This window comes from Microcaecilia unicolor, chromosome 11 (assembly GCF_901765095.1).
Source record: "Microcaecilia unicolor chromosome 11, aMicUni1.1, whole genome shotgun sequence".
Classification (NCBI taxonomy): Eukaryota; Metazoa; Chordata; class Amphibia; order Gymnophiona; family Siphonopidae; genus Microcaecilia; species Microcaecilia unicolor.
The window spans coordinates 196,980,182-197,007,916 of NC_044041.1; the positions used below are offsets into that span (position 1 = coordinate 196,980,182).

General features: G+C 47.2%; 1 protein-coding gene across 2 annotated transcripts in view; it reads left to right on the forward strand.

The window, feature by feature from the left end:
• The window catches only part of MYOM3 (myomesin 3), a 104,309-nt gene that overhangs the window by 38,601 nt on the left and 37,973 nt on the right, over positions 1–27,735 (forward strand). For both annotated transcript variants that reach the window (XM_030218635.1, XM_030218636.1), the window contains exons 11-20: positions 3,381–3,522; positions 6,592–6,791; positions 8,471–8,524; positions 12,499–12,626; positions 16,098–16,281; positions 17,037–17,211; positions 19,014–19,135; positions 21,824–22,011; positions 23,493–23,619; positions 26,407–26,585. In XM_030218635.1, coding sequence (XP_030074495.1) covers positions 3,381–3,522; positions 6,592–6,791; positions 8,471–8,524; positions 12,499–12,626; positions 16,098–16,281; positions 17,037–17,211; positions 19,014–19,135; positions 21,824–22,011; positions 23,493–23,619; positions 26,407–26,585 — 1,499 coding nt within the window. The remainder of the gene's footprint in view (positions 1–3,380; positions 3,523–6,591; positions 6,792–8,470; positions 8,525–12,498; positions 12,627–16,097; positions 16,282–17,036; positions 17,212–19,013; positions 19,136–21,823; positions 22,012–23,492; positions 23,620–26,406; positions 26,586–27,735) is intronic.

Genomic DNA, 27,735 nt, shown 5'->3' on the forward strand with positions numbered 1-27,735 from the left:
GTTCACTCAGCGTACGGGGATCACGTCTGGGACGGGACACGCACAGCTGCTGCTTTTCCTACCTTTTTGTTTTGATGTTTCCTACTTCTTTTTCTTTCTCTTTTGTTGATTCTTTTTTTTACGGAATGCAGAGTTCCTTTCTATATTGGTTTTTTTTTTAATTGCACACCGCCTTGCTGCGTTAAATGAAAGGCGGCATATTACATTTCAAATAAGCATGGAGCAACTTGTCTTCTAGCCGATCCATGTGGAGGAGTGGCCTAGTGGTTAGGGTGGTGGACTTTGGTCCTGGGGAACTGAGGAACTGAGTTTGATTCCCACTTCAGGCACAGGCAGCTCCTTGTGACTCTGGGCAAGTCACTTAACCCTCCATTGCCCCATGTAAGCCGCATTGAGCCTGCCATGAGTGGGAAAGTGCGGGGTACAAATGTAACAAAAATAAAATAGATACTATTGGAGATTCTACATGGAATGTTGCTACTATTGGAAATTCTACATGGAATGTTGCTATTCCACTAGCAACATTCCATGTAGAAGGCTGCGCAGGCTTCTGTTTCTGTGAGTCTGACGTCCTGCACGTACGTGCAGGACGTCAGACTCAAAGAAGCAGAAGCCTGCGCGGCCACATTGGTGATCTGCAAGGGCCGACTTCTACATGGAATGTTGCTAGTGGAATAGCAACATTCCATGTAGAATCTCAAATAGTAGCAACAGTGGAGGAGTGGCCTAGTGGTTAGGGTGGTGGACTTTGGTCCTGGGGAACTGAGGAACTGAGTTTGATTCCCACTTCAGGCACAGGCTGCTCCTTGTGACTCTGGGTAAGTCACTTAACCCTCCATTGCCCCATGTAAGCCGCATTGAGCCCGCCATGAGTGGGAAAGTGCGGGGTACAAATGTAACAAAAATAAAATAGATACTATTGGAGATTCTACATGGAATGTTGCTACTATTGGAAATTGTACATGGAATGTTGCTATTCCACTAGCAACATTCCATGTAGAAGGCTGCGCAGGCTTCTGTTTCTGTGAGTCTGACGTCCTGCACGTACGTGCAGGACGTCAGACTCAAAGAAGCAGAAGCCTGCGCGGCCACATTGGTGATCTGCAAGGGCCGACTTCTACATGGAATGTTGCTAGTGGAATAGCAACATTCCATGTAGAATCTCAAATAGTAGCAACAGTGGAGGAGTGGCCTAGTGGTTAGGGTGGTGGACTTTGGTCCTGGGGAACTGAGGAACTGAGTTTGATTCCCACTTCAGGCACAGGCTGCTCCTTGTGACTCTGGGTAAGTCACTTAACCCTCCATTGCCCCATGTAAGCCGCATTGAGCCTGCCATGAGTGGGAAAGCGCGGGGTACAAATGTAACAAAAATAAAATAGATACTATTGGAGATTCTACATGGAATGTTGCTACTATTGGAGATTCTACATGGAATGTTGCTATTCCACTAGCAACATTCCATGTAGAAGGCTGCGCAGGCTTCTGTTTCTGTGAGTCTGACGTCCTGCACGTACGTGCAGGACGTCAGACTCACAGAAGCAGAAGCCTGTGCGGCCACATTGGTGATCTGCAAGGGCCGACGTCTACATGGAATGTTGCTAGTGGAATAGCAACATTCCATGTAGAATCTCAAATAGTAGCAACAGTGGAGGAGTGGCCTAGTGGTTAGGGTGGTGGACTTTGGTCCTGGGGAAACTGAGGAACTGAGTTCGATTCTCCCTTCAGGCACAGGCAGCTCCTTGTGACTCTGGGCAAGTCACTTAACCCTCCATTGCCCCATGTAAGCCGCATTGAGCCTGCCATGAGTGGGAAAGCGCAGGGTACAAATGTAGCAAAAAAAAAAACATCTGGTCAGTCTTGGAGGGACTAAATATGTTTTCTTTATTCCGGAGCAATTTAAGGCTTTTATTGAGATGAAGAAGATTCTATCATCATTTTGGCTAATATTTGATTATGATTGCAGGCGTTATTATGTTAATGACTTTCCTTTTTTTTTTTGCCTTATTGGATCTCCTTATCTTTTCTGTTCCATTCCCTCCCCCTCCCTTTTGGTGGTCTAAAGCAAGACTATATATTTTTTCTTGTTTCCTTTAGAATTTAAATAGTTTAGAAACATAGAAACATGATGGCAGATAACAGCCAAATGAGCCATCCAGTCTGCCCATCCTCAGCAATCATTATCTCCTCTTTTCCCTAACAGATCCCACATGCCTGTCCCCTGCTTTCTTAAATTCAGGGACACTCCTGGTCTCCACCACTTCCACCGGGAGGCCATTCCACGCGTTCACCTTATTTCCTTAGATTACTGCCAAGCAGAAGCGGAGCCAGGATGAGGCAGGTTGACGGCACGGGGGAGCGAGAGCGGGCTTCTGTCGGTGCCGGCACACATTTTCACTGCAACAGGACGAAAAAAATAGGCACCGGCAGAACTACGCTTGGGGGAGCGGCTGCTCCCCTGGCTCCCCACCTAGCTACGCCACTGCTGTCAAGTCTATAACCTCTTCATCCTATGCCTTCTCATTCCAGAGTTTTCCTTCATTTGAAAGAGACTCACCTCCTGTACATTAATGCCACAGAGGTATTTAAACATCCCTACCATTTCCCTTCTCTCCCGTCTTTCTTCCAGTGTATACATATTGAGACCCCCATATGCTTTATGACAGAGGCCACTGACCAATTTAGTACCCACCGTCTGGACCAACTCCATCCTGTCAGTGGTGTAGCCACAGGTGGGCCTGGGTGGGCCAGGGTCCACCCACTTAGGGCTCAGGCCCACCCAACAGTAGCACACATTTAGCGGTAGCTGGTGAGGAGCCCAAGCTCCGCCAGCTGAAGACTTCCCCCTGATGGTAACGAAAACGCTGTTCTCTGTGATACCGGCACCTGCAAGTGCTAAGTTTTCAGCGCATGCCTGCTGCAGACTGCCAAGGTGGAAAGAAGCGTTTTCCCGCCAGCTGAGATATTTTTGTGGGGAGAACACTTGGTGCCCACACACTTCTTGTCTAGGCCCACCCAAAATCTGTTGTCTGGCTGCATCCTGTTTATCTCTTTCCGTAAGTGCAGTCTCCAGAATTGCACACAGTATTCAAAATGGGGCCTGACCAGAGACTTATACATGGGCACTATCACCTCATTTCTTCTGCCGGCCATTCCTCTCCCCATGCACCCAAGCTTCCTTTTGGCTTTCACTGTTTTTTTACTGATATTTTCTGTCTGTTTTTTGTGCAAGTGGATACTTGTAATGTGTATTTTAAAACTGCATAAATAAAACAAAAACATTTCAAAGAAACATAAACATCAAAATTTCCATGGGTAACTGTTTGCTAGCTGAGTCTCTATTACTTTGGTCAGACCCAGTATTAATCTCATCTATGCTCCAGATGCTGCAGCTGCGGTGGTCGGTGCTCCGGGGGCCCCCCTCAGTGTGAAATGTCGGGATGTGAACAAGGACTCCCTGCTCCTGTCCTGGACACCACCCAGCGATGATCGAGGAAGTCCCATCTTTGGGTATTATATTGAAAGGTCAGTAGCTCTCTAAAAACGTCATACATGAGAGCCTCCTTTTCCGAGCAAATTCTCTCTTGGTCTGCGTCAACCTGGTTCCAAGAACAGAAGCCAAGAAAGAGAAGTGAGTAGGAGGAAATGCCCTGTCTGTACTGAACACTGTCAGCCCAAACCAAGTTCCCAAATAAGAGCTCACGGGCCGTATCTGGTCTCAGAAAGGGATGTGAAAACAGGTCATGGAAAAATGCGATTGAAAGAGAATAGCAACACCGTACAAGCTTCAAAGATAAGTGTCCCACTTAAAAGGAAGAGCCCATGACAGTATGGAACTTCCTGCTCTCTTTGATCTCAAGCTCAACACACTTAAGGGATTATTCAAAGCCATTTATCCGGATAACAGTGCTACCACTTATCATTTCTATAGTGCTACTAGACGTATGCAGCACTGTACACTAAATAGGTAACAGACAGTTCCTGCTCGACAGAGCTTACAATCTAATCAGGCCAGACAAACAGGAAAAATAAGGGCTAAGGACAAAGAATAGCAAGATTCCGGAATCCCAAAGGGTAGCAAGATTCTGTGTGGAATCCCAAAGAGTAGAAAGATTCCGGAATCCCAAAGACTTATGCTACTACTTATCATTTCTATAGCGCTACTAGACCTACGCAGCGCTGTACACATTCAGGGCCGCCGAGAGACTGGGCCGGGCCCGGGGCAAGGCTGCCCCTGGGGCACTGCCGCCGCCCCCTCTCCCCCCCCCCAAGGTCATCATCGTCGCCGCCCCCCCCTCCGTCCACCACAGGGCCGGACCGGGCCCCCCTGAATTCAAATCATAGCGCCTCACCTCAACCTCGCTCCGTATGAAAGAAGTGCAGCAGCGGCAGTCTGCAGATCGCCTCCTTTCAGGCCTTCCATCAGACAAGTTACATCAGACAAGGGCGGGACACAGGGAGGGAAGGCCAAAGGGAGGTGATCTGCAGACTGCTGCTGCTGCGCTTCTTTCACACAGAGCGAGGTTGAGGTGATGCGCTATAATTTGAAATCATGGGGGCCCCGGCTCGTTGGTGGACAGAGGGGGGCAGGTGGAAGGGACTGTGGCGCCGGGCCCCCCTTGGAGGCCTGGGCCCGGGGAATTTTGTCCCCCCTTCCCCCCCCCCCCCCCCCCCTCAGCGGCCCTGTACACATTATCCCCTGGATTCTACTTAGTGTGCTTAGATTTAGGTGCTGAAATCAGCATGGATTCTATAACACCGCGCATAACTTAATTGCTATAACAAGCTAATGAGCGCTGATATCAGCACTTAACAAGCAATAATGAGCACTAATTGGCACTGATTAGAATTTAGGCATATAACTCACTAAGCCTATTCTGTAACAATGTGCGCCAAACTTCTAATGCGCGACGGCAAAAAGGGGCGTGGTTATGGGCAGGGAAATGGGCATTTCATCGGCATCGCATAATTTAGGCACCTATTGAATATGGCCCAGTGCGCCTAAATCTACATACTGAGATTTACACCAGGTTTTCATTGGCATAAATGGATGTGCGCAGTTATCGGCACTGAAATATCAACTAAGCATATTCTATAATTGGCGCATAAATCTAGGTGCCATTTCAGTGCCAATTTTTGAGGTGCCATATATAGATTCTCCTCCTAGTTGCAGGTACTTTCTCTGTCCCTAGAGGGCTCACAATCTAACTTTTTGTATCTGGGGTACTGGAGAGTTAAGTGATTTGCCCAAGGTCACAAGAAGCTGCAGTGGGACCTTGAACCCAAGTCACCGGGATCAAAGCACGCTGCACAAACCATTAGGCCACTCCTCCAGCGGCCATTATACAGATAAATGGCTTAGTCCGGCCTACCCACGGACATTCAGTGGCACTAACCGGAAAGTGCTTTAGAATATCGTTACTTACCACCTCAGCACTAGCCGGAGAATATCGAGGCGGCCAAGGGCCTGAGCGTGGTTGGAGTTAGGAGTCATCCTGTTACCCCCCTAATTCTATAACAGTCGCCAAAAAATTGCATGTGCAAATTTAATTGAATAATGAGCCAATTAGTGCCAATATGAGGAAAGGCTAAAGCGGCTAGAGCTCTTCAGCTTGGAGAAAAGGCGGCTGAGGGGAGATATCCTAGAGGTCTATAAAATAATGAGTGAAGTTGAACGGGTAGATGTGAAGCGTCTGTTTACGTTTTCCAAAAATACTAGGACTATGGGGCGTGCGATGAAGCTACAATGTAGTAAATTTAAAACGAATCGGAGAAAGCTTTCTTCACTCAACGTGTAATTAAACTCTGGAATTCGTTACCAGAGAATGTGGTAAAGGTGGTTAGCTTAGCAGTGTTTAAAAAAGGTTTGGACGGCTTCCTAAAGGAAAAGTCCATAGACCGTTATTAAATGGACTTGGGGAAAATCCACTATTTCTGGGATAAGCAGCATAAAATGTTTTGTACTTTTCTAGGATCTTGCCAGGTATTTGTGACCTGGATTGTTGGAAACAGGATGCTGGGCTTGATGGACCTTTGCTCTTTCCTAGTATGGCAATACTTATGTAGTTATGAATGTTGCTACTATTGTGTACTTGTGACCTGAATTGGCCACTGTTGGAAACAGGATGCTGGGCTCGATGGACCTTTGGTCTGTCCCAGTATGGCAATACTTATGTACTTGACATTTTTTAACAAAGAATTGAATTACATGCACAATTTTAAAATAAAGGGGTTCTGTGCGTAAATGTAGGCGGGGCATTTGTTCCACGTTTTCATTGGTGCCAAGTGGACATGCCTAAATTTATGTGCAACCCCTGCACTTAAGCGCTATTCTATAAATCACGCCTAACTTTAGAAATGGCTTATAGAATAGCGCTTAAGCGGGTTTTTTTTCTGCACCCGTTTTTGCGCGATTTGTAGATTTCACACCTTAGTGGCCATATTCAGACCAGTAGCTGGAAAATTATCTGATTAAAGTTAGAACAGGGAAAAAACAAAGCATGTTTTGGTTACTGACGCAGTTGTGTGTTTTCATTGTGGGAGATGTTGGAAGAAATATGCATAAAATTCTCCCATGTCCCTTTTGTGTTTCAGACGTGACACAGAGACGGATGAGTGGGTGCCATGCAATGAAAGCCCTGTGAAGATCTGCAGGTTTCCTGTTTCAGGACTTGTCGAAGGAAAGACCTACCAGTTCCGAGTGACGGCTGTCAACCAAGCAGGCCCCAGTCACCCTTCCAAGCCCAGTAATCCTGTCACAATGAAAGACCCTGCTGAGTCCAACCGAACCATGGGTAAGCACTGCCGAAAAGCAGGGCAGGCTACAGAGCTTGGTGAATTTTGCACAATGCAAGAACTGCAGCTGACAACGCAATCGTGACTCCCTCAGGCTGAAGAACCCTGTTTGATTTTATTTTTAGAACTTAGTTGTGTTTAGTAAATTTTGGTGGTCACCTGCCAAAAACAGAATGAGGGAAAAGCTGTGAAAAGGATGTTTGAAGCTTTTATGATTTAAGGACCACTCGTTTAAGTCACTTGTGGCTTTGCCCACAGGGATGCACACAGGGTCGGCTGTACCACTGCACGAACTATGAAGTTGCCTAGGGCACCAAAAAAATTTTTTGGGGGGGCAGCAAACAAACAAAAAAACAAAAACAACAAAAACAAACAAACAAAAAACAACAAAAACAAACAAAAAAACCAACACAAAAAAACAACAACAACAAAAAAAACAAAAACAAGTATAGCTGACATGGTGGACTGTTATTACTGCCAACACCACTTCCAGCCAAAGAGAGAACTGAGTGGGCCTAGTGGTGTGACAGGAGATTGAGCCACAGCTCCCCAGGCTCCTCCTTCTGCTCCTTATGGTTGGCACTATGAGTAAGTCCATCTCAGCAGGGTAGGCACAAGGCACAACCCTTTCACCGGCCCTGGATATGCATAGAAAAATGTTACAGAGTAAATAGCATTTTTTTTTTGCCTGGATATTCAATGACAGGCCATATCCAGGTTTATGCAGTCGGCTGTCTCTTGTGCGGTTAACTGCTTTATTCAGCACTTAATCGCATAAGTGAAACTGGACAAAGAGAGGACTGAGTTTTATGAGGTCCGATTTGTCTGGTTAAGGTTAGGCACTTGAATGTTGAATTTCGGGACTTAACCACTTAAGTGCCGATTCGGCCTCCAGCCCGCCCACAGATTAACTGGCTACGGCTTTAGTGGCTGTGCAGATATTTAGTGGCACTAAGCAGTTAACTGCCACTGATTATCAGTGGATAGTCCCACAAAAGCAGTTTAACTGGCTAGGACCCTCCTGGCCGGTTAAATCACTTTGGGGCCGATATTCAGACCATGGGAGGGAGCCCAGCCAGTAATGTAGCTACAGGGGGGATGAACACAAACTCCCACGTAAACAAGACTATCAAATATGCAGTGGGAAATGGACCAATGACTCCAGGGAGACGGGACTATGGTAATAAAGGAAACAGCTTTATTCACAGACTCGACACAGTACTGTGGTTCGGCCACAGGCCTGCCCCAGGAGTCTTGAATGATCCTCATGGGTTGAAAAAAGGATTTGTTATCAGATTTTCTAGGGTGGTGGACTTTGGTCCTGGGGAACTGAGGAACTGAGTTCGATTCCCACTTCAGGCACAGGCAGCTCCTTGTGACTCTGGGCAAGTCACTTAACCCTCCGTTGCCCCATGTAAGCCGCATTGAGCCTGCGATGAGTGGGAAAGCGCGGGGTACAAATGTAACAAAAAAAAATGATCCTCGTAGCTTGAAAAATGGATATGCTAATGGGTAGTCTTGAAAAAGACTCTGGAAAAAATATATAAAATGTAGCGTATCTGTAAGATTAGCTCTTGGGCCCCTGGTTTGACTGGCGGGGGTCCCCAACCCTTGTCAGCTGAAGCATTTGTCCCGCCCTTTCCTGCTGGACTAATCTCAGGTTCCTTCTTTTCACCAGTGATCCCTTATGATGACTTCAAGCAGATCGTGATTTCCAAAGATGACCTGGAAGGTAACTCCATAGCTCGACGGCTTTTCTCCTTCTTTTCAATGCTGTCTGCAAGGGGGGGGGGTTGACTCTATTTTAGAGTTTTTATTAATTGCATGTATGTTATGTTGTTACCCGCTTTGGGTAAAGGTGGGATACAAATAAAATAAATAATAAATAATGATATTTCACAAATACACTAACCCCGGACACCTAATTCTACACTTCGCATGCAAAGATCCTACCTAAACCTACACTACCCAAATTGCAAAGGACTGAAATGCAAAACAACTTACGCAGCCGGCTTCTCCTACATAAGCGCACAACTATGGAATGGGCTCCCAAAAGCTGTGAAAACAATCCACGACCACTTGAACTTCAGGAAATCACTAAAAACCAACCTCTTCAAAAAGGCCTACTCCAACGACCCCACGTAACCCTCTTCACCTACCAACACAGCATGTCTATGATCGAACAGGACAACACACAATCTTCATCCATTCCGACCCTCCACTTATACCTCATACGATCACTATACAACTTTGTATTTGTTATCCACCGACTGGGCAAATGCCTCTGACGGTATTATGTAAGCCACATTGAGCCTGGAAATAGGTGGGAAAATGTGGGGTACAAATGCAATAAATAAATGAGCGCTGGGTGTGTAAGTTATAGAATAGTTTCAGTTGTATGCATAACTTAATAGATTAATTATCTGCTAATTGATATTAACGACCAATTATTGACTATAATATGTCTTAATTGGTGCTAATTGGCACTAATTAGCAGTTATACATTTAACTGCCATTAGTCGGTATTCTATACATTGTATGCTCAAATTCCAGAGCAGGCAACTGCAAGGGAATACGGAGCCGGGAGGGGCATGGGTGGCTCGGGGCATGCGTACCATTTATGCTCATGGGTTATAAAATATTAGAATTTACGCCCCTAACCACCTGCTTTTAGGCACAAACATTTACACCAGCCTTTCAGCTAGCCTAAGTGTTCCTGCCTAAAGTTATGCGCCTAACTGCGGACTTACGCTAGTATTCTATAATAACAATTGCACATGCAATGCTGTTATAGAATCCACATCACTGTTCCTTCTAAGCTGAGCAGGAGTCCTCCGCCTACAGTCCTGCCAGTGGGTGGCGCTGTTTTACTAGCACATTTCCAATAGCGAAGGACAGGCAAGCTCTGCAGGACTCCAGGGAACCTGCCTGTTCGTAGCAATTGAAAACACAGTATTGAAGCACCGCCCCCTGTTGGCAGCAATGCTGGTGGAGGACTCTCACTCAGCTTAGAGGGAACAGTGCGACTCATCCTGGCGCCTAACTTCAGATGATCCTTAGAGAATTACCTCCTATTTAGGGTTACCATATTTTGTCCCCCCAAAAGGAGGACACATGCCCCGCCCCCTTTCACGCCCTCGCTCCGCCCCTGTCACACACCCCATCACCCCCCCCCGCCCCGTCACCCCCCTCCCCTTACCTTACTACTGCCCTGGTGGTCTAATGACCTCTTTGGGGCAGGAAAGAGCCCCCTCTTTCCTGCCCGGAGCGCTGCCCTGCATGCATCCTTCCTGTTTGCTGATCTCGGCGCTGATTCAAAATGGCCGCCGAGAGTTGAAGTCTCGCGAGGTCACTTCAACTCTTGGCGGCCATTTTGAATTGGCTCCCAGGAAGGATGCATGCAGGGCAGCGCTCCGGGCAGGAAAGAGGGGGCTCTTTCCTGCCCCGAAGGCGGAAGAGGTCACTAGACCACCAGGGCAGTAGTAACTAAGGGGAGGGGAGGCTAGCAATCTGCCCGTTTGTCTGGATTTCTGGACAAACGGGCAGGCTGGCGGGTAGGACGGCCCGCCCACCAGCCTGCCCGTTTGTCCTGAAATCCGGACAAATGGGCAGATTGGCAAAACCCGCCCGGTTGCCCGGACATATGGTAACCCTACTCCTATTCGACCAGTAGTATTGAGCCTACGGTGAACTGAAAGTTTCAGTGTGGTTATATGAGGGAGTTTACAGTAGCCAGCATTGGTGCAGAACAGGGGGCTTCTGTACCCACAGACTTTGTAACTAATTTTCAAAGGAAAACCACTACCCTGGTACTTTCCCTCTGGAAACTGCCCACAGGATGTGCAGGTACAGGAGTGCCCTACCTGCCTACTCTTGTACCTGCTCTTTCTGTGGGTGATGGAATAGGGTAAAGATCCGAGAACGTCCCTTCTTAAAACAGCTAAATGTATGTATGTCTCTGCATGATCTTTTAGCCCGTGGCTGTGAGCTGCTTACAAGCCACTTTCTACCGTGGGCTAAATATTGGGCCCTTAAAATCAAAAGCGACCTCACCTTGAGTACTTTGTTCAATTCTGGTTGTCGTAGCTCAAAAAAGATGTAGCAGAATTAGAAAAGGTTCAAAGAAGAGCAACCAAAACCATAAAGGGATGGAACTCCTCTCGTATGAGGAAAGGCCAAAGAGGTTAGGGCTCTTCAGCTTGGAAAAGAGACGGCTGAGGGGAGATACGATTGAGGTCTACAAAATCCTGAGTGGTGTAGAACGAGTAGAAGTGAATCCATTTTTTACTCTTTCAAAAAGTACAAAGACTAGAGGACACTCAATGAAGTTACATGGAAACACTTTTAAAACAGATAGCAGGAAATATTTTTTCACTCAACAAATAGTTAAGCTCTGGAACTCGCTGCCAGAGGATATGGTAACAGCAGTTAGCGTATCTGGATTTAAAAAATGCTCGGACAAGTTCCTGGAGGAAAAGTCCGTAGTCTGTTATTGAGATGGACATGGGGGAAGCCACTGCTTGCCCTGGGATTGGTAGAATGGAATCTTGCTACTATTTGGGTTTTTGTCAGGTACTTGTGACCTGGATTGGCCACTGTTGGAAACAGGATCCTGGGCTAGATGGACCATTGGTCTGACCCAGTATGACTATTCATATGTTCTTATATTTATTTATATAGGTTGCCATTGTAGGCCCTGTACTTGTTAGATGTTTATTTTATTATTGCATTTTTGCTTATTTATGTATTGTTTTCCATTTTATTGTTGTTGTATGCTGGTTCTTTTTGAATATGTCATCTTATCTATTATTGCATTGTTATCCACCTAGAAATATTATGATGAGTAGGCTATAAGCATGTTTTAAGTAAATAAATAGATAAATCATGACAACACAAGGTTATTAGGGTAACTCTAATGAGGCCCCACCTGGAGTATTGTGTTCAGAGGCCGTATCTTGTTAAGGATGTAAAAAGAATTGAAGCGGTGCAAAGAAAAGCTACGAGAATGGTATGGGATGTGCGTTACAAGACGTATGAGGAGAGACTTGCGGACCTGAACATGTATACCCTGGAGGAAAGGAGAAACAGGGGTGATATGATACAGACGTTCAAATATTTGAAAGGTATTAATCCGCAAACGAACCTTTTCCGGAGATGGGAAGGCGGTAGAACGAGAGGACATGAAATGAGATTGAAGGGGGGGCAGACTCAAGAAAAATGTCAGGAAGTATTTTTTCACGGAGAGGGTGGTGGACGCTTGGAATGCCCTCCCGCGGGAGGTGGTGGAAATGAAAACGGTAACGGAATTCAAACATGCGTGGGATAAGCATAAAGGAATCCTGTGCCGAAGGAATGGATCCTCAGGAGCTTAGTCGAGATCGGGAGGCGAGGCTGGTGGTTGGGAGGCGGGGATAGTGCTGGGCAGACTTATACGGTCTGTGCCAGAGCCGGTGGTTGGGAGGCAGGGCTGGTGGTTGGGAGGCGGGGATAGTGCGTGGCAGACTTATACGGTCTGTGCCCTGAAGAGGACAGGTACAAATCAAAGTAGGGTATACACAAAAAGCAGCAAATATGAGTTATCTTGTTGGGCAGACTGGATGGACCGTGCAGGTCTTTTTCTGCCGTCATCTACTATGTTACTATGACTTCTATTCATTAATTTTGTTTATAACACACAGTAAATTTGCTAATTTTGGTTTCTCCTAGGAAACATTAAGATTCCTTTGCCACCAACTAATGTCCACGCAGCTGAGGTCAGCGAGGATTACTTGGTGATTGCCTGGAACGAGCCAGACCCCAGAGGCAGGGAGCCAGTGAGCTACTATGTGGAAAAGGTATAGCAGAGACGAGAGAAGCAAAATACATGGACAAAGGTATATTGTGGGTTTTGCAAAGCATTTACTGGCTACGTGTTTCAAAAGACTTCAAGTCCACTGGAGGGTGACTCTCTCACATACTGGTCCCAGGGCAGAAATTTGGGAGGGATCCCCAAACCTGGCAGCAGGCTACGCTTCCTTCAGCTTCAGGTGGTCTTGAGACCCCCCCCCCCCCCCCGTACAGAGCAACTGTCCTGGCTGCACCCCCTTAATATAGGCTCTGATTTCAGGTCAGTTTTTGGAATGTGTGCGGTTCTACTTTTCAGGAGAAATTCTAGAACAATCGGGGTAGACTCAGGCAGTGGTGTAGCTACCAGGGGCCATGGGGGCCTGGGCCCCCAAAATTGGCTCTGGGGCCCCCCGGTTTGGCTGGCAGGGGTCCCCAATCCCCGCCAGCTGAAGCATTTGTCTGTCCCGTGCTGTCTCATTTTGCATTTCCTGTCTTCAGTGGCGCTGTGCGTGCTGTCGTTTCAATGAAACTGAGCGTACAGGGCGCGCTGAAAACAGGAGAGGCAATACGAGACCAGCGCGGGACAGACCTACGCTTCATTGGGTGGGGGTTGGGGACCCCCGCCAGCCAAGGTACTTTTGCAGCAGCGGCGGCGGAGGGGGCGGAAGCGGGGGTGGTGGGCTAAAATGTGCACCCCCCCCCCACCTTGGGCTCTGCCCCCCCCCCTTCCTTCGAGGTCTGGCTATGCCCCTGGACTCAGGTGTAACATTAGGAAATTTTTCTTCATGGAATTGGTCTCTCAAGGGAAGCGACGAAGGCAAAAGCAGTAACGGAGTTCAGGAAGGTCCAGGACAGTTGCCAGGAAGTGAAGACAAAGCTAGAGGATAGGTAGGGTTGGTATTCTTGCAGTAAGAAGGGAGAAAGGACAGATTGGTTGGGTTCTGAGGTTTTCTCTTCGTAAATGCTTGTTTGTGATGAAGGACTCATAGCCACCAACTCCAAGAGAGTGCTGTAAAACAGTTCACACCAGTATAATATAATAGAAATATTTTTTATGTGTATAGAGTACCCTCAGATATTTACCACTATTACTGCAGTCAATAATGCTGCTACAAAGTGGCATAGCACTTCTTTCATCAGGTAACTCTAACAAATTTTTTGGGGAGAGCAACATATGCTCATTTCATATGCTTCCCAATCACCTCAGTGCTATAAAATCGCTTATCACTTTTAAAATTGTATATACTAGGTGAAAACTGTGCACTTATCTCTTAAGTTCTTGCCTCCCTGGCAGAACTATCTTGCCTTGCTGAAACATTCGTCAGTTGCCTTCCCCTGAAACCGCCCGACTCCGCCGGGTTTCAATCACTTTCCTCAGGGACAAGGGTTAAGGCTTGTGGATTCCTTGAGAGAAAAAAGAATGAGGAAGAAAAGAATTATGCAGCCTTAACCCTTGTCCCTGAGGAAAGTGATTGAAACCCCGCGGAGTCGGGCGGTTTCAGGGGAAGGCAACTGACGAATGTTTCAGCAAGGCAAGATAGTTCTGCCAGGGAGGCAAGAACTTAAGAGATAAGTGCACAATTTTCACCTAGTATATACAATTTTAAAAGTGATAAGCGATTTTATAGCACTGAGGTGATTGGGAAGCATAAAAAAAATGAGCATATGTTGCTCCTCCCAAAAAATTTGTTAGAGTTACCTGATGAAAGAAGTGCTATGCCACTTTGTAGCAGCATTATTGACTGCAGTAATAGTGGTAAATATCTGAGGGTACTCTATACACATAAAAAATATTTATATTATATTATACTGGTGTGAACTGTTTTACAGCACTCTCTTGAAGTTGGTGGCTATGAGTCCTGGTTTGTGTGTATAAGTTATTGAATGTTACCAGAGACACTGATATTGTGGATACGTTTTCTGTTTGTGATGAAGGACATTTTGGAATTTTATGATGAGAATGAAGAACAGATCCTAAGGGGAGGGTAATATCATGCAGTGCCGTAGCGAGGGCTAATGCCACCCGGGGCGGGTCGCCGCTGCGCACCCCCCCCCCCTGGGTGCAGCATGGCGCGACCCCCCCTCTGTGGCGCACCCCCCCCTACAGAGCGACCCCCCCCCCCGGACCGCATTCTTACCTGCGGGAGGGCTGATCCGCCCCGAGTGCACGTCACTCGGAGCTGCGTTGGCCCCGCTGGTTCCCTGCTCTCTCTGCCCAGGAACAGGAAGTAACCTGTTCCGGGGCAGAGGGAGCAGGGAACCAGCGGGGCCGGCACCCCCCTGAGCGCGTCCACCCGAGGCGGACCGCCCCTCCCGCCCCCCCCTTTCCTATGCCACTGATATCATGCACACACAAGTAACAGGTTCGTGTTGATCTTCATTGATAACATATCAGTGGCGTAGCAAGGGCGGGGCGGTGGGGGCGGTCCGCCCCGGGTGTCAACGGGTGGGGGGGTGCATCCGTCCACCCCCCGGCGCAGCGCCTCCCCCCCGACACGGTCCCCACCTGCCTACGAGCTCCATCCATCTGCAGCGCTGCTGTAAAGAAGAAATCGCTTCGTCGGCCCTTCCCTCACTCACTGTGTCCCGCCCTTGAGGAAATAGGAAGTTACGTCAGAGGGCGGGACACAGTGAGTGAGGGAAGGGCCGACGAAGCGATTTCTTCTTTACAGCAGCGCTGCAGATGGATGGAACTCGTAGGCAGGTGGGGACCGTGTCGGGGTGGCGCTATGCCGGTGGGGAGGTGGGGGTCCACGCCAGTGGGGGGTGTCGTGTTGGTCTGCACCCGGGGGGGGGGGGTGCAGTGGCGATCCGCCCTGGGTGGCAACCACCCCCGCTACACCACTGTAACATATGTTTTTAGTTGTTATAAAGAGTAGAGTGTTAAGGGTGGGGTAGGAGGGCGGGGGAGTAGGGATGTTAGGGAAGAGACGGAGAGTGAGTTAGTACGGGGGGGGAGGGGAAAAAGAGGAGAAAATGTGTTGATGGTACTGATTATTTGTCAATTGTGCACGGCATTGTACAATCTAGTTTACCTGGTGTTGCCTGTATTTTACCATCAATAAAAATGATTGAAACATTAAAAAAAAAAACCTAGATTGAAGGATCAAATGAAAAGTTGTAGGGACGTCCCCTGTATTGTGCACTGCCCTGGTCAGACTAAGCTTTTGGAAAAAAAAAAGTACATAAATAAAATATGTCACATAGTGATTACCCTTATAGCAGGGGTTCGCAACCCAGTGCTCGGGATACACCTGTCCATTCAGGTTTTTTCAGGATATCCACGATGACTATGTATGAGATTAATTTGTATGCACTACCTCAATTCTATGCTTATCTATCTCATGTATATTCATTGTGGATATCCTGAAAAACTGACCGGCTAGGTATGTACGGAGGGCTGGGTTGAGAACTCCTGTTCTACAGGTAACTGGTTCCTTTTTACTTTTAACCTTGTTCCTCTCCCCCTCCCCACACAGTCAATCGCTGGCACCGACAGCTGGCAGAGGGTGAATCTGGAGGCTGCCGTGGACTCTCCGAGATGTGCCGTCTTTGATCTTGTTAAAGGGACTCCGTACTGTTTCCGTGTACTGTCTGTGAACAAATATGGTATAAGCACTCCATCACTACCCAGCGAGCCCATTTCTGCCGTCAACACATTAGGTAACTCAAGTGCGCTGTTAAAGCTTATGTACGTGGAATCTGATATTACAGAGTTGTTGGGGGGTTTTTTTTGGGGGGGGGGGTTATAGGAAGGTGGGAATAATATTTAGTCAAGAAACTTCAGACCGCCCAGAACACAGCAGCGAGACCGATCTTTGGAAAATCCATTGTTCATTTTGTGTGTGGTTTGACTCCATTGGGCTGTTCCACTTTGGTCTTATGGTTTAAGTATTTTCATGATTTTGTTATAAACTTAATTGCTTGGCTCCTGTCAGTTTGTAGTTTTCAATCACTCTCAACCACCTTACTCCCTGATTGTAGCTCTGAGGAGGGAATTTGGAGGGGGGGTTAGAATGCCTCGGGAGGGCGGGAGGGGTCATCATCATCTCTTCGCTTGCCTCGGGCAGCAGATTGCCTTGGGTGTCCCCTGCAACTGTGGCAGCACTCGTGGCCCAGACTCACAGCGGCCTGGGAGCTGGTGGCCCAGACTCACGCCATGCAAGTGGCTAAAAGAGACTATTTGAGTTTCTAGAGAGGCCTGTGGGTAGTGTGGACGGCTACAGAGACCAAAATATTTGGGGACAAATAGAACCCCTTGGTCTTGGAAGCAGAGTCCTGTTTCATGTATGACTGCCTCTACGGAGCCGGCTGATGTCACTCGTAATTAATGGATGACATGTTTTCTAGGAACAGTAATCAAACATGCGGAACCATGGTCCAAATACGAGTACTTTCTACTTATTTTGCCTTTCCAGTTCCTCCGCCTCCTCCTGAACATGTGGTAGCTTACAGAGACACCAAGACCTCTGCTGTGGTGGAGTGGGACAAGAAGGACGATGACCATGAGCTGCTCGGTTACTACATCTACTGCCGTGAGTCTGGTGAGACTGAGTGGCAGACCGTCAACAACAAACCGGTGACAGACAACAGGTGAGCCTTGCAAGTCTAGTGTTGCTCCATTCATGCAGGCACCAGGCACAGCAAGGAAGGTCAACCGCGCATGTCGTCCACAAGCATGTTAAACCTCTTCTGAGAATGATCCATTTGCTAAAGCCAAGGTTACGAGGATGTGTTCCATGAGGGGATGGCTTTCTGCTGGTCCAGGATGAATGGCACAGTTTAGTGGACCTTTTATTGATGGTGCCAAACATTAGATGCTACTTCCGTGCCAAAGTTTCAGCACAAAAAAAGCGTTCTAACAGTTGCAAGGTGCCGAAGCGGCAGATCCGTGCGAAAACACTCTTAGGCTCCCATTTATAGAATAGCACCTAAGTGTTTTTGTGTGGCTTTGCAAAGGGGGTGTGGACATGGGAGGGGCATGAGCGGGTCAGGGGGTTTTCCCTAAAACGCGTACAGCATTATAGAATTCGGGGGATCCGCACCCAATTTGTGTGCCGGGATTTGCACCTGGTTTCAGTTGGTGTAACTGCTCACACCCAAAGTTAAGTGCAAATGCCGGCGCTACTCACTATCCTATACAGGACGCTGATTCCGGAACGCGCTTCGTAGAATACCGTTCAGCGCCGAGCACCATCTATAACATTTTCCCCTTTGTGTAGGCTGCAAAGCAGTCAGTAGAAGAAAAAGTGACACAAATGGGCAATTGCAAGATGGTTAAGACAGGCCAGTTTAGCGATGTGCTATCAATGTCTTACCAAGGGGCCCTCATTACGTCTTCTCTGCTCAGGAAAACACCTTTAGAATAGCATAACAAGGTGCTGCTAGGGGATAGAGGAGCCCCCATTCAGCAGAATACCGAGCCAGAATCACACCCTATGCGACATGCTCCCTGACACCTCTGCACCATGACCACGAAGAAGAGGCAATAGATAGGGCAAAATCAACCAGTGGGTAAAAACCTGAAATTTGGGATACGTTTAGGGCTATGGTCCAGGGGCGTAGCTGCTATGGGGCCACGGGGGCCTGGGCCCCCGTAAATTTGGCCCTGGACCCCCCTACCGACGCCCCTCTCAACCCCTCCGCCAACCCGCCGTCGCAGTCTGTACCTTTGCTGGCGGGGGACCCCAATCCCCGCCAGCCGAAGTCTTCTTCCTGCGTTTGGTTTCTTCTGAGTCTGACGTTCTGCTGACGTCAGACTCACAGAAACAGAACGAAGCCTTGCGATCTGCAGGACATCAGACTCAGAAGAAACCAAACGCAGGAAGAAGAATTCGGCTGGCGGGGGGTTGGGTCCCCCGCCAGGAAAGGTACAAATGGCGATGCATGGTGGGCGGGGGCGACGAGATGGGGGGGTCAAACTTGTTGGAGGTGGTGCTGGCGGCGGCAGGGGGTGTCGGCAATGGCAGGAGGGGGGGTGTCGGCGGCACCGGGGGGGGGGCTAAAATGTGCCCCCTCACCTCGGCTCTGGCCCCCCCCCTACCGCTGAAGTCCAGATACGCCCCTATGATCCAGAATTCCAGTCTCCTTCTGTATTTCTTGTGAGCTGTAATACATTTCGGTCTGCTTGCCCTGTCTCATGTATAGACCAGTATACTGTGAAAACGAAAAGGTATATTTAACATCACAACCCAGTTTGTAATATGAGTATCTTTAATTATGGTGCTGCTGAGGTCGATGCAGAGAAGCTGATCCAGCCCTGGTTTTCCCCCATTGCATCTACACAGGCCCCTATATGGAAGAGGACAAAACCAGAACTGGACCATCCTCTTTGGGCTGACCTGGGCCAAGTAGCAACCACACCTCCAACAAAAAAACAAACATATGTTTTGCAGGTTCACCGTCCCAGAACTCCAGACGGGGAAGGAGTATGTGTTCTGTGTGAAGGCCGTCAACGAAGCCGGCGTCGGCCCACAGTCTCCAGAGTCCGCTCCGCTAGTTGTCAATGAAGCCGTATGTAAGTACTAATCAAGAGAGGAAACAAGCACAACGTCCCTACTAAAGGAACCACCACCCGACACATGACAAACTCATTTAGTCCTGAGGTGTGTTCTGAACGTTCATCCAATCAGTTCCCTGTGGAAATGACAGTCCTGGCAATGAAATGTGTATTTTTAGGTGAATGGCGGTATCGCTTATATATATATAAGGCTTTTTTTTCTTAGGTGTTTATGAATTGTACATATTTTCCAGCTAATTAGGGCTTCTTGGGGTCCTATTAGATACTATTGGGCATGTAGTGTGTATCTGATTCCACCGCTTTTGGCACAATCAAATCTATACATTTTGTTACTTAGAACAGAAAAAGCTGAAAAACTGATTGATACTCAAGAGAAGCCAGGTGAGGGGTGAGAGAGTCCTAGGAGAAGTGATGTTTTTTCCAGTATTTATCCAGTAGACACCTGTTTTGATTATTTTTACCATTAGGGGTGTTTTATTGGTGGTAGTCTTATACAGTGGCGTAGCTACGTGGGGCCTGAGGGGGCCGGGGCCCCCGCAGATTCACCCCAGGACCCCCCTCATGGCGAACCCGCCCCCGCCGCCGCCTACCTTTACTTTTGCTGGCGGGGGATCCCACTCCCCGCCAGCCGACGTCTTCTCAGTCCTTCCTGCTCTTCAATTTGTTTGCTGACGTCCTGAAGAGCAGGAAGCAACTGAGAAGAAGACCTCGGCTGGCGGGGAGTGGGATCCCCCGCCAGCAAAAGTAAAGGTAGGCTGCAGCGGCGGCGGGTTCACGGCGGGAGGGGGGGCGGCAATGTCGGCGGTGGGGGGGGGGGGCGGCGCCGTGGGGAGGGCTAAAATGTGCCCCCTCCCCCTGGGCTCTGGACCCCTCACCCACGGAAGGCTGGCTACGCCCCTGGTCTTATATATCATTTGGTGTGCTTTTCTGCTCAAATACAGGTCTTTTTTTCCCTGCCATTTCTGAGTGCATTGTAACATAAATAAAACAGACTCACACACACACACACACACACACACACAAAACAGCAAGCAGTAAACACAGAAATTAAACAAAAGAGACTGAAAAAGAAAAGAAACCGGGGGGGGGGGGGGGGGGGTGGCTTTTACAAAGCCACGCTAGCATTTTTAGCTCACGGTAAAAATCAGCTGGCGGTAAATGCTGAGATGTAACTTAATTACTTAAGCAATTATTGGCACTAATTGGCATTAATTAGAATTTACGCGCAGAACTGTCTAAGCGTGTTTTAACGTGATGTGTGTAAATTCTAAATTGCATAGTTGAAAAGGAGGCGTGGCCATGGGCGGCTTGAGGGGCTTTTCTAAAATCTATGCGTGTTGTTAGAGAATACACCTAGTCCACGTGTAATTTAGGCGTTGGCGTTTACACCAAGTTTTACTTGGCGTAACTGCCCGTAACTAAATTTAGTCATGCAGAGGGGCGCTCGGCATATTATATAAACTGCACAGAAATTTAGGCTTATTCTATAAAGTATGCCTTAATTTAGGTGTATTTTCTTTCTACCTTGATTTTTGTAGGCATGATGTATAGAATCTAGTCCTGTGTGTCATTGCGCTGTATTTTATTGTGTATTATTCTTCCTGTTTTACAAAATCATCACAGATTGCACACAGCATTTAGATAGACAAGCTGTTAGTCTTTTGGGAATCATCTGCTCAGTTCTGTGCTTCACAGTCTCAACAGTGCATTTGCAAATAAGTGCCAGTAGGTGGCGCTGCAGAAGTGTGCGTTCTCTTGACAGTGGTTTATGTAGGAGGACACAGGAAAAAAAGAGCAGAAAAAAATTGTTCACAAATAAAACAGGTCAGGCTGCAAGTTACAAATTAATCAATAATGAAGGGGAGGTTGCTAGTGCTTCCAGGCCCTCTCTGTGCCCCAGAGAAGCCTGTACCACTTCCAGTTTTAAAGGAGCATCGCCATTAGGTGGGAAAATGTGGGGTACAAATACAACAAATAAATTATAAAAATTACAAAAATAATGATACATGAAAAACAAAATAAGTAAGCCTCCGTGGAGCTTCAGGCCCAGGCTAAATGTCCCTTCCCCCTTTGATTGTCCCAGAGAGCACCTTCTAGAAAGTAGAGCAAAGTGTTTGCAGTTCAATCCGCTTTTGCCTTTTGGTGTCTGTGGAGCCTCAGCATATGGTGAAAGTATAATTTTACACCTCTGTGAGAGGATAAGCAGTCCTCACAATTTCAGCAGAGAGACAGCATAGGATTCCTCATCTACGCACAAAGCTTACCCTGCTGTTAACATTTGCATTAGACTGGTTGTAGATTGTAAGCTCTTTGAGCAGGGACTGTCTTTCTTCTATGTTTGTGCAGCGCTGCGTACGCCTTGTAGCGCTATAGAAATGCTAAATAGTAGTAGTAGTAGTAGTCAGTCAAAACTTCCCCTTCTTAGCACCCAGTTATTGTTGCTAATTGGCTCAATAGCCAGTTGAATTGCGCGCACATCTCAGGATCACACATAATTTTGCATGCGAAAATTTGCGCACCATTTATCGAATACAGGGGATAATGCAGACAATTTTAAAACAGCCATTTTAACACATAAGCTAATGTTTTATGAACATTAATGGCTTTTAAATTGATGTTATTCTGCCTCTTGCACTTCCAAAGTTGCCATGTACGCTTCACGGTCTTGCTTGTCTCTGAGTACAGATTGCCCATCAGCTCCATATGATTTTGCTCTGCTGAACTGTGGAAAGACTGAAATGGTTATCTGTTGGAAAGCTCCCAAGTTCACTGCTGGGAAGGCGATTCTTGGCTACTTTGTGGATCAGCATGACTCATCCGAGACTGAATGGCTCAGCGTCAATTTAAAGCCTAACCCTCAGCGAGTCTGCAAGGTAAGAGGCCATCTTTAGCTTCTGTTGCATCCCAGCACCCCTCACTGCTCATGATGCCTTAGTTAAGTATTGACTTAAAGGGGAAAGTTCCCCTTTCTGAGCCACCCACAGCATTTCCTGTGGTATCCGGTATGTTAGAGATGTTCTCCCCTCCCTTCCTGAGAAGTCACACGAAAACCACTATTTTCTCCGATTTATTTTAAATTTACTATTTTGTAGCTTCATTGCGTGCCCCCTAGTCCTAGTATTTTTCGCTTGTTTACTCTTTCCAAAAATACTAGGACTAGAGGACACGCAATGAAGCTACAAAATAGTAGATAAGATTTCAAATGAATCAGAGAAAATATTTCTTCACTCAGCATGTAATTAAACTCTGGAATTTGTTGCTAGAGAATATAGTAAAAGCAGTTAGCTTAGCAGGGTTTAAAAAAAGGTTTGGATGACTTCCTAAAGGAAAAGTCCATAGACCGTTATTAAAATGGACTTGGTGAAAATCCACTGCTTATTTCTAGGATCAAATAATCTTTATCGTGTGTTACATATGAGACTACTCCACTCTCAATAAGCTGAAGAAGCAATACACTTGTATTCATGTGTGTTTAAATATTTTGTTATATTTTGATGCTCGACAGAGCACAGGCACAATTGTTTATTTCTAGGATAAGCAGCATAATATGTATTGTACTTTTTTGGGAACTTGCCAGGTGCTTGTGACCTGGATTGGCCACTGTTGGAAACAGGATGCTGGGCTTCGTGGACCTTTGGTGTGTCCCAGTGTGGCAATACTTATGTACTTAATTTCTCTGAACCTCTCCTGCAGCATTAATTTGTCTTCATAGGTTTGAGACAGAATGGAAAAAGTAGCACAAGTATTTGGAGAATTTGCTGGAGCTCTTGCATGATGTTGTAGGTGAACATCGAGGGCAGTGCAAGTATATTAGTGGAGTTTTGCCCTGTCTCGTGTGCAGACCGGCTCCGTACACCAATCCCATCTTTCTTCCTCCACATACCTCCCTTTTCTAAAATTCAAAAGAACGTCCCAGAACAATCTTATTCTTGCTTGTTGGATTTGGGAGACATTTTTCCATGCGTAAGCCCAGAATAAAATTCTACTATTTTGGACTGATGTAGTGGTGTGTCTTTGCCATGCGGACACACCAGCTTCAACTTTTGTTCCGGCTGGAATCTCCCTGTGGAATGCACTGTCTGATCAGCTTCGTCACTGTGGCGATTTTACACAGTTTAGAAAACTTCTGAAGACACAACTGTGTGTGTTTTTTGAATATACATATAGATTTGATTTCCTGACTGTTGAGTGATGATGTAAGGTTATTGTTCCATATTTATTGTTGTATATATATTTGTTCTGTTTTATTATGAATGTTTTGTATGGAAACTACCTTGTTATAGGTGGTATACAATTTTTTTTTAATTAATAATAAATAAATTAACAAATATTGTCTTTATTTCTGATCTTAAAGGTAAGCAATCTAACTGAAGGGCATTTCTACCAGTTCCAAGCCCGGGCCCTGAATGTGGCTGGCCTAGGGAAGAAGTCTGAACCTAGCGAGCTCTTTAAATGTGAAGAATGGACGATGCCCCAGCCAGGTGAGAGAAAGACCAAGACAAGGACAAATGTAGGGTGACTAGACAACATCTCCAGGTCATCGGAGACAGGCTGTACCAGTCTGGGTTTTTGCCTCTGTTGCAAATTGGGAGATGTAGTTTGATATCCTCTGAGTAGAGTAGAACTCTATTGATGTAACGGGACTGACTCAACTTCTCAATAACAACCTGGAGTCTTCTGAACCCCCACCCCCCCAAAAAAAGTCAAAACCCCTTCATCTATTACGCAAGGAGCATGCGGTCTGGGCATTTTGATCTTGCCGATCTATTGGAAATATATGCGACTTTCTTGGGAAAACACGAGTAAAGTCGTGGATCCAATTCTGAATGTTGGCACCCAATTTCTCAAAGATTACTTTAAGTAGTCTCGTGTTTGAAATTTCTACAACTTTTAAAATTTATTTTCACACAAAAGGATGGAGTTTGGACTGTTGTATTACAACAGAATTCATTAAACCTAAGTTTTTGTTTCTGGTGACTTTAGTCACGTTTTCCCAGAGACGGTCACATCTTTTAATGAAATGCTTGCATATCTGCTTATTCGTTTCATTTCATTCATTGTACTTATGTTTCTCTTCTATCCAACGTTCTAAGGGGGCAGGTCTACAACTGGGCTCATCCATTTAAGTCCCCTGAGGACCCACCATAGTAGCCTTTTCTGTAACATCAAATGGTTGTAGCCTGGTATCAGCACAACTAACATATGGTACCTCTATGACGTAAAGCCTCTCGAGTAAAACCACACAGACAAAGCCGTCTGAGTACTGCAAAATAACTGTGTTTGAAAACCTGTCATCCTTTTGTGACATCATTGTGACGACAGGTTTTCAAACACAGTTTTTATTTTGGCAGTACTCAGACACAGGGGCGTAGCTACGTGGGGCCACGGGGGCCTGGGCCCTCGTAGATTTGGCCCTGGACCCCCCTGCCGACGACCCTCGCGACCCCCCCTCCCGCCGCCAACCCGCCGTCGCCTTCCTTTGCTGGCGGGGGACCCCCAACCCCCGCCAGCCGAGGTCCTCTTCTTCCTTCGTTCTGTTTCTGAGTCTGACGTCATGCACGCCAGCCGAGGTCCTCTTCTTCCCGCGCAAGGCTTTGTTCTGTTTCTGTACGTGCAGGACGTCAGACTCGCAGAAACAGAACGAAGCCTTGCAGATCAGTCAGCAAAGGTAGGCGACAGCGGCGGGGGGTTGTCGGCAGGAGGGGGGGTCGAGAGGGTCGTCGGCAGGGGGGGGATCAAAGTTGTTGGCGGTGGTGGTGGTGGCGGCGGTGGCGGCAGTGGCGGGGGGGTCTGCAATGGGGTGGTCGGCAATGGTGGGGGGGGGTCGTCGGCACAGGGGAGGCTAAAATGTGCCCCCTCACCTCAGGATCTGGACCCCCCTCCCGCCAAAGTCTAGCTATGCCCCTGAAATGTAGTAACTCTAGTGCATAACTTACAGTATTCTATAAGTTTACACATGTAAATGTTGGTCCCGCCCAAGCCCCACCCATGCTCCTCCCCTTGCATTTACGCACTAAGCAAATTGCATGCGTCATTTATAGAATAGCACTGAACACACGCCTAGCACTTACCCATTTAAGTGTGTACAACTACTACTTAAATTTAGGTCCAAGTTATAGAATGAGGGGATTATTGACTAATCTATTGAATAAGGCAGGAATCAAAACCGATTGCCTTAGGGTAATATCCACCTTATAATTGAAAGAGAAAAACGCCTAGATTTTGACCCAAATCGGGAGATAGACGTTTATCTCACAAAAACGAATAAATCGGTATAATGGAAAGCCGATTTTGGACGTTTTCAACTGCACTCCATCGCGGAAGCGTACAAAGTTGACGGGGGCGTGTAGGAGGCGTGGCGAAGGTGGAACTGGGGCATGGTTATTGGCCGAGGAGAGATGGGCGCCTTTCGCCGATAATGGAAAAAAGTATGCGTTTGTAGCTAGAATTTAGGGCACTTTTCCTGGATCCTGTTTTTTCACGAATAAGGCCCCAAAAAGTGCCCTAAATGACCAGATTACCACCAGAGGGAATCGGGGATGACCTCCCCTGACTCCCCCAGTGGTCACTAACCCCCTCCCACCACAAAACATGATGTTTCACAACTTTTTATTTTCACCCTCAAATATCTACCTACCTCCCTGGCAGCAGTATGCAGGTCCCTGGAGCAGTTGTTAGGGGGTGCAGTGGACTTCAGGCAGGTGGACCCAGGCCCATCCCCCCTACCTGTTACAATTGTGCTGCTTAATGCTTGTTAGTCGTCCAACCCCCCCCCCCAAACCCACTGTACCCACATGTAGGTGCCCCCCCTTCACCCCTTAGGGCTATAGTAATGGTGTAGACTTGTGGGCAGTGGGTTTTGAGGGGGATTTGGGGGGCTCAACACACAAGGGAAGGGTGCTATGCACCTGGGAGCTCTTTTACCTTTTTTTTTGGTTTTTGTAAAAGTGCCCCCTAGGGTGCCCGGTTGGTGTCCTGGCATGTGAGGGGGACCAGTGCACTAAGAAATCCTGGCCCCTCCCATGAACAAATGCCTTGGATTTATTCGTTTTTGAGCTGGGCGCTTTCATTTTCCATTATCACTGAAAAACAAAAACGCCCAGCTCACAAATTGTCGAATAAAACATGGACGTCTATTTTTTTCGAAAATATGGTTCGGTCCGCCCCTTCACAGACCCGTTCTTGGATATAAACGCCCATGGAGATAGACGTTTTTGTTCAATTATGCCCCTTCACGCCTCTTATTGTGCACTCATTTGCTTTGGCAGGTCCACCCTACGACGTGAGATTCACAGAGGTGCGAGACTCTACCCTCATGCTCCACTGGGAGCCTCCATTGTATATCGGAGCCAGCCCTGTCAAAGGCTACTACATTGAGATGTGCGAAGAGGGGTCGGATGAATGGAAAACAGTCAATAAGCAACCGACGGCTACCACGCACATGAGGGTATGTGCCACAAATTTCAGCTACAACCATTCCCCTCCCCCCTCCACACACAATTTAATCAGATATCTGTGAAGTTTAAATAGAAGCATATTCCGCTATGTTGAGTCTCATCAGAACCTCATACGGCCATCACACGTGTTGTGGAAAGTGGGGAATGTGGCACAGGCTGAGGGCCAGAACAGAAAGTGATTAACTACAAGAAATGAAGCGTCTGTGGTCAGAAAGGGAAATGGGACTTGATATACCGCCTATCTGTGGTTTTTGCAACTACATTCAAAGCGGTTTACATAGTATATTCAGGTACTTATTTCTACCAGGGGCAATGGAGGGTTAAGTGACTTGCCCAGAGCTGCAGTGGGAATCAAACCCAGTTCCCCAGGATCAAAGTCCACTGCACTAACCTAGAGAAAAGATCAAAGGGGAATCAACAGTGCCAAGAAAAGGGCAAGATGAGATTACAAGTAATGTAAGTAATACTGGTGTTTTTTTAAAAAGCCAGTGACTCATAGGATGAAGAGAGCATAACTCGCAAAAGCTTGTCACAGATTCATCATTAGTCCAATAAAAAGGCCCCACCTTTTCCTCATAGATTCTTGGTAAGTGCTTAGTAGCTTATCAGAGAATCAATATACAGTATTTTCTTCAACCCATTACAATTGAAGAAGTTCCTGATGAATAAGTGAAGAAAAACACCGGCAGTGTGGTAAGGGAGGATGGTGACCCCGCCCCTCCTTACTACGTCATTGTTCTCCGGCGCATTCCTGAACTGGCAGGGTCAACAAACCCTGCTAGCAGAAGCCCTCCTGCCCTTCTGCTGCGCTGTACACTACCCCTCCCCTTGCGCTCAATGTTGGATTTCTGTACAACCAATCAACCCTCTACGCATGCACAGTTTTCACGCATGAGTATTTTTCATGCATGCGTGAAGGTGGGGGGAGGGCCTCCCTCACACATGCTTGATTGTACAAAAACCCAGGATTGCATGGGGGATGAGGGAGCAGGTGGCATGGTTTATGGGCAAGAGGGCTTCTGCTGGAGGGCTGGGGTTCCCGCTGCGCCACTTCCAAGATGGCGCCCAGGGTGGTCCCCCCTACTGTCCCCCTTTACTGTGCCACTGTAAAACACAGAGGATGTAGCTTTATGCTCTCGC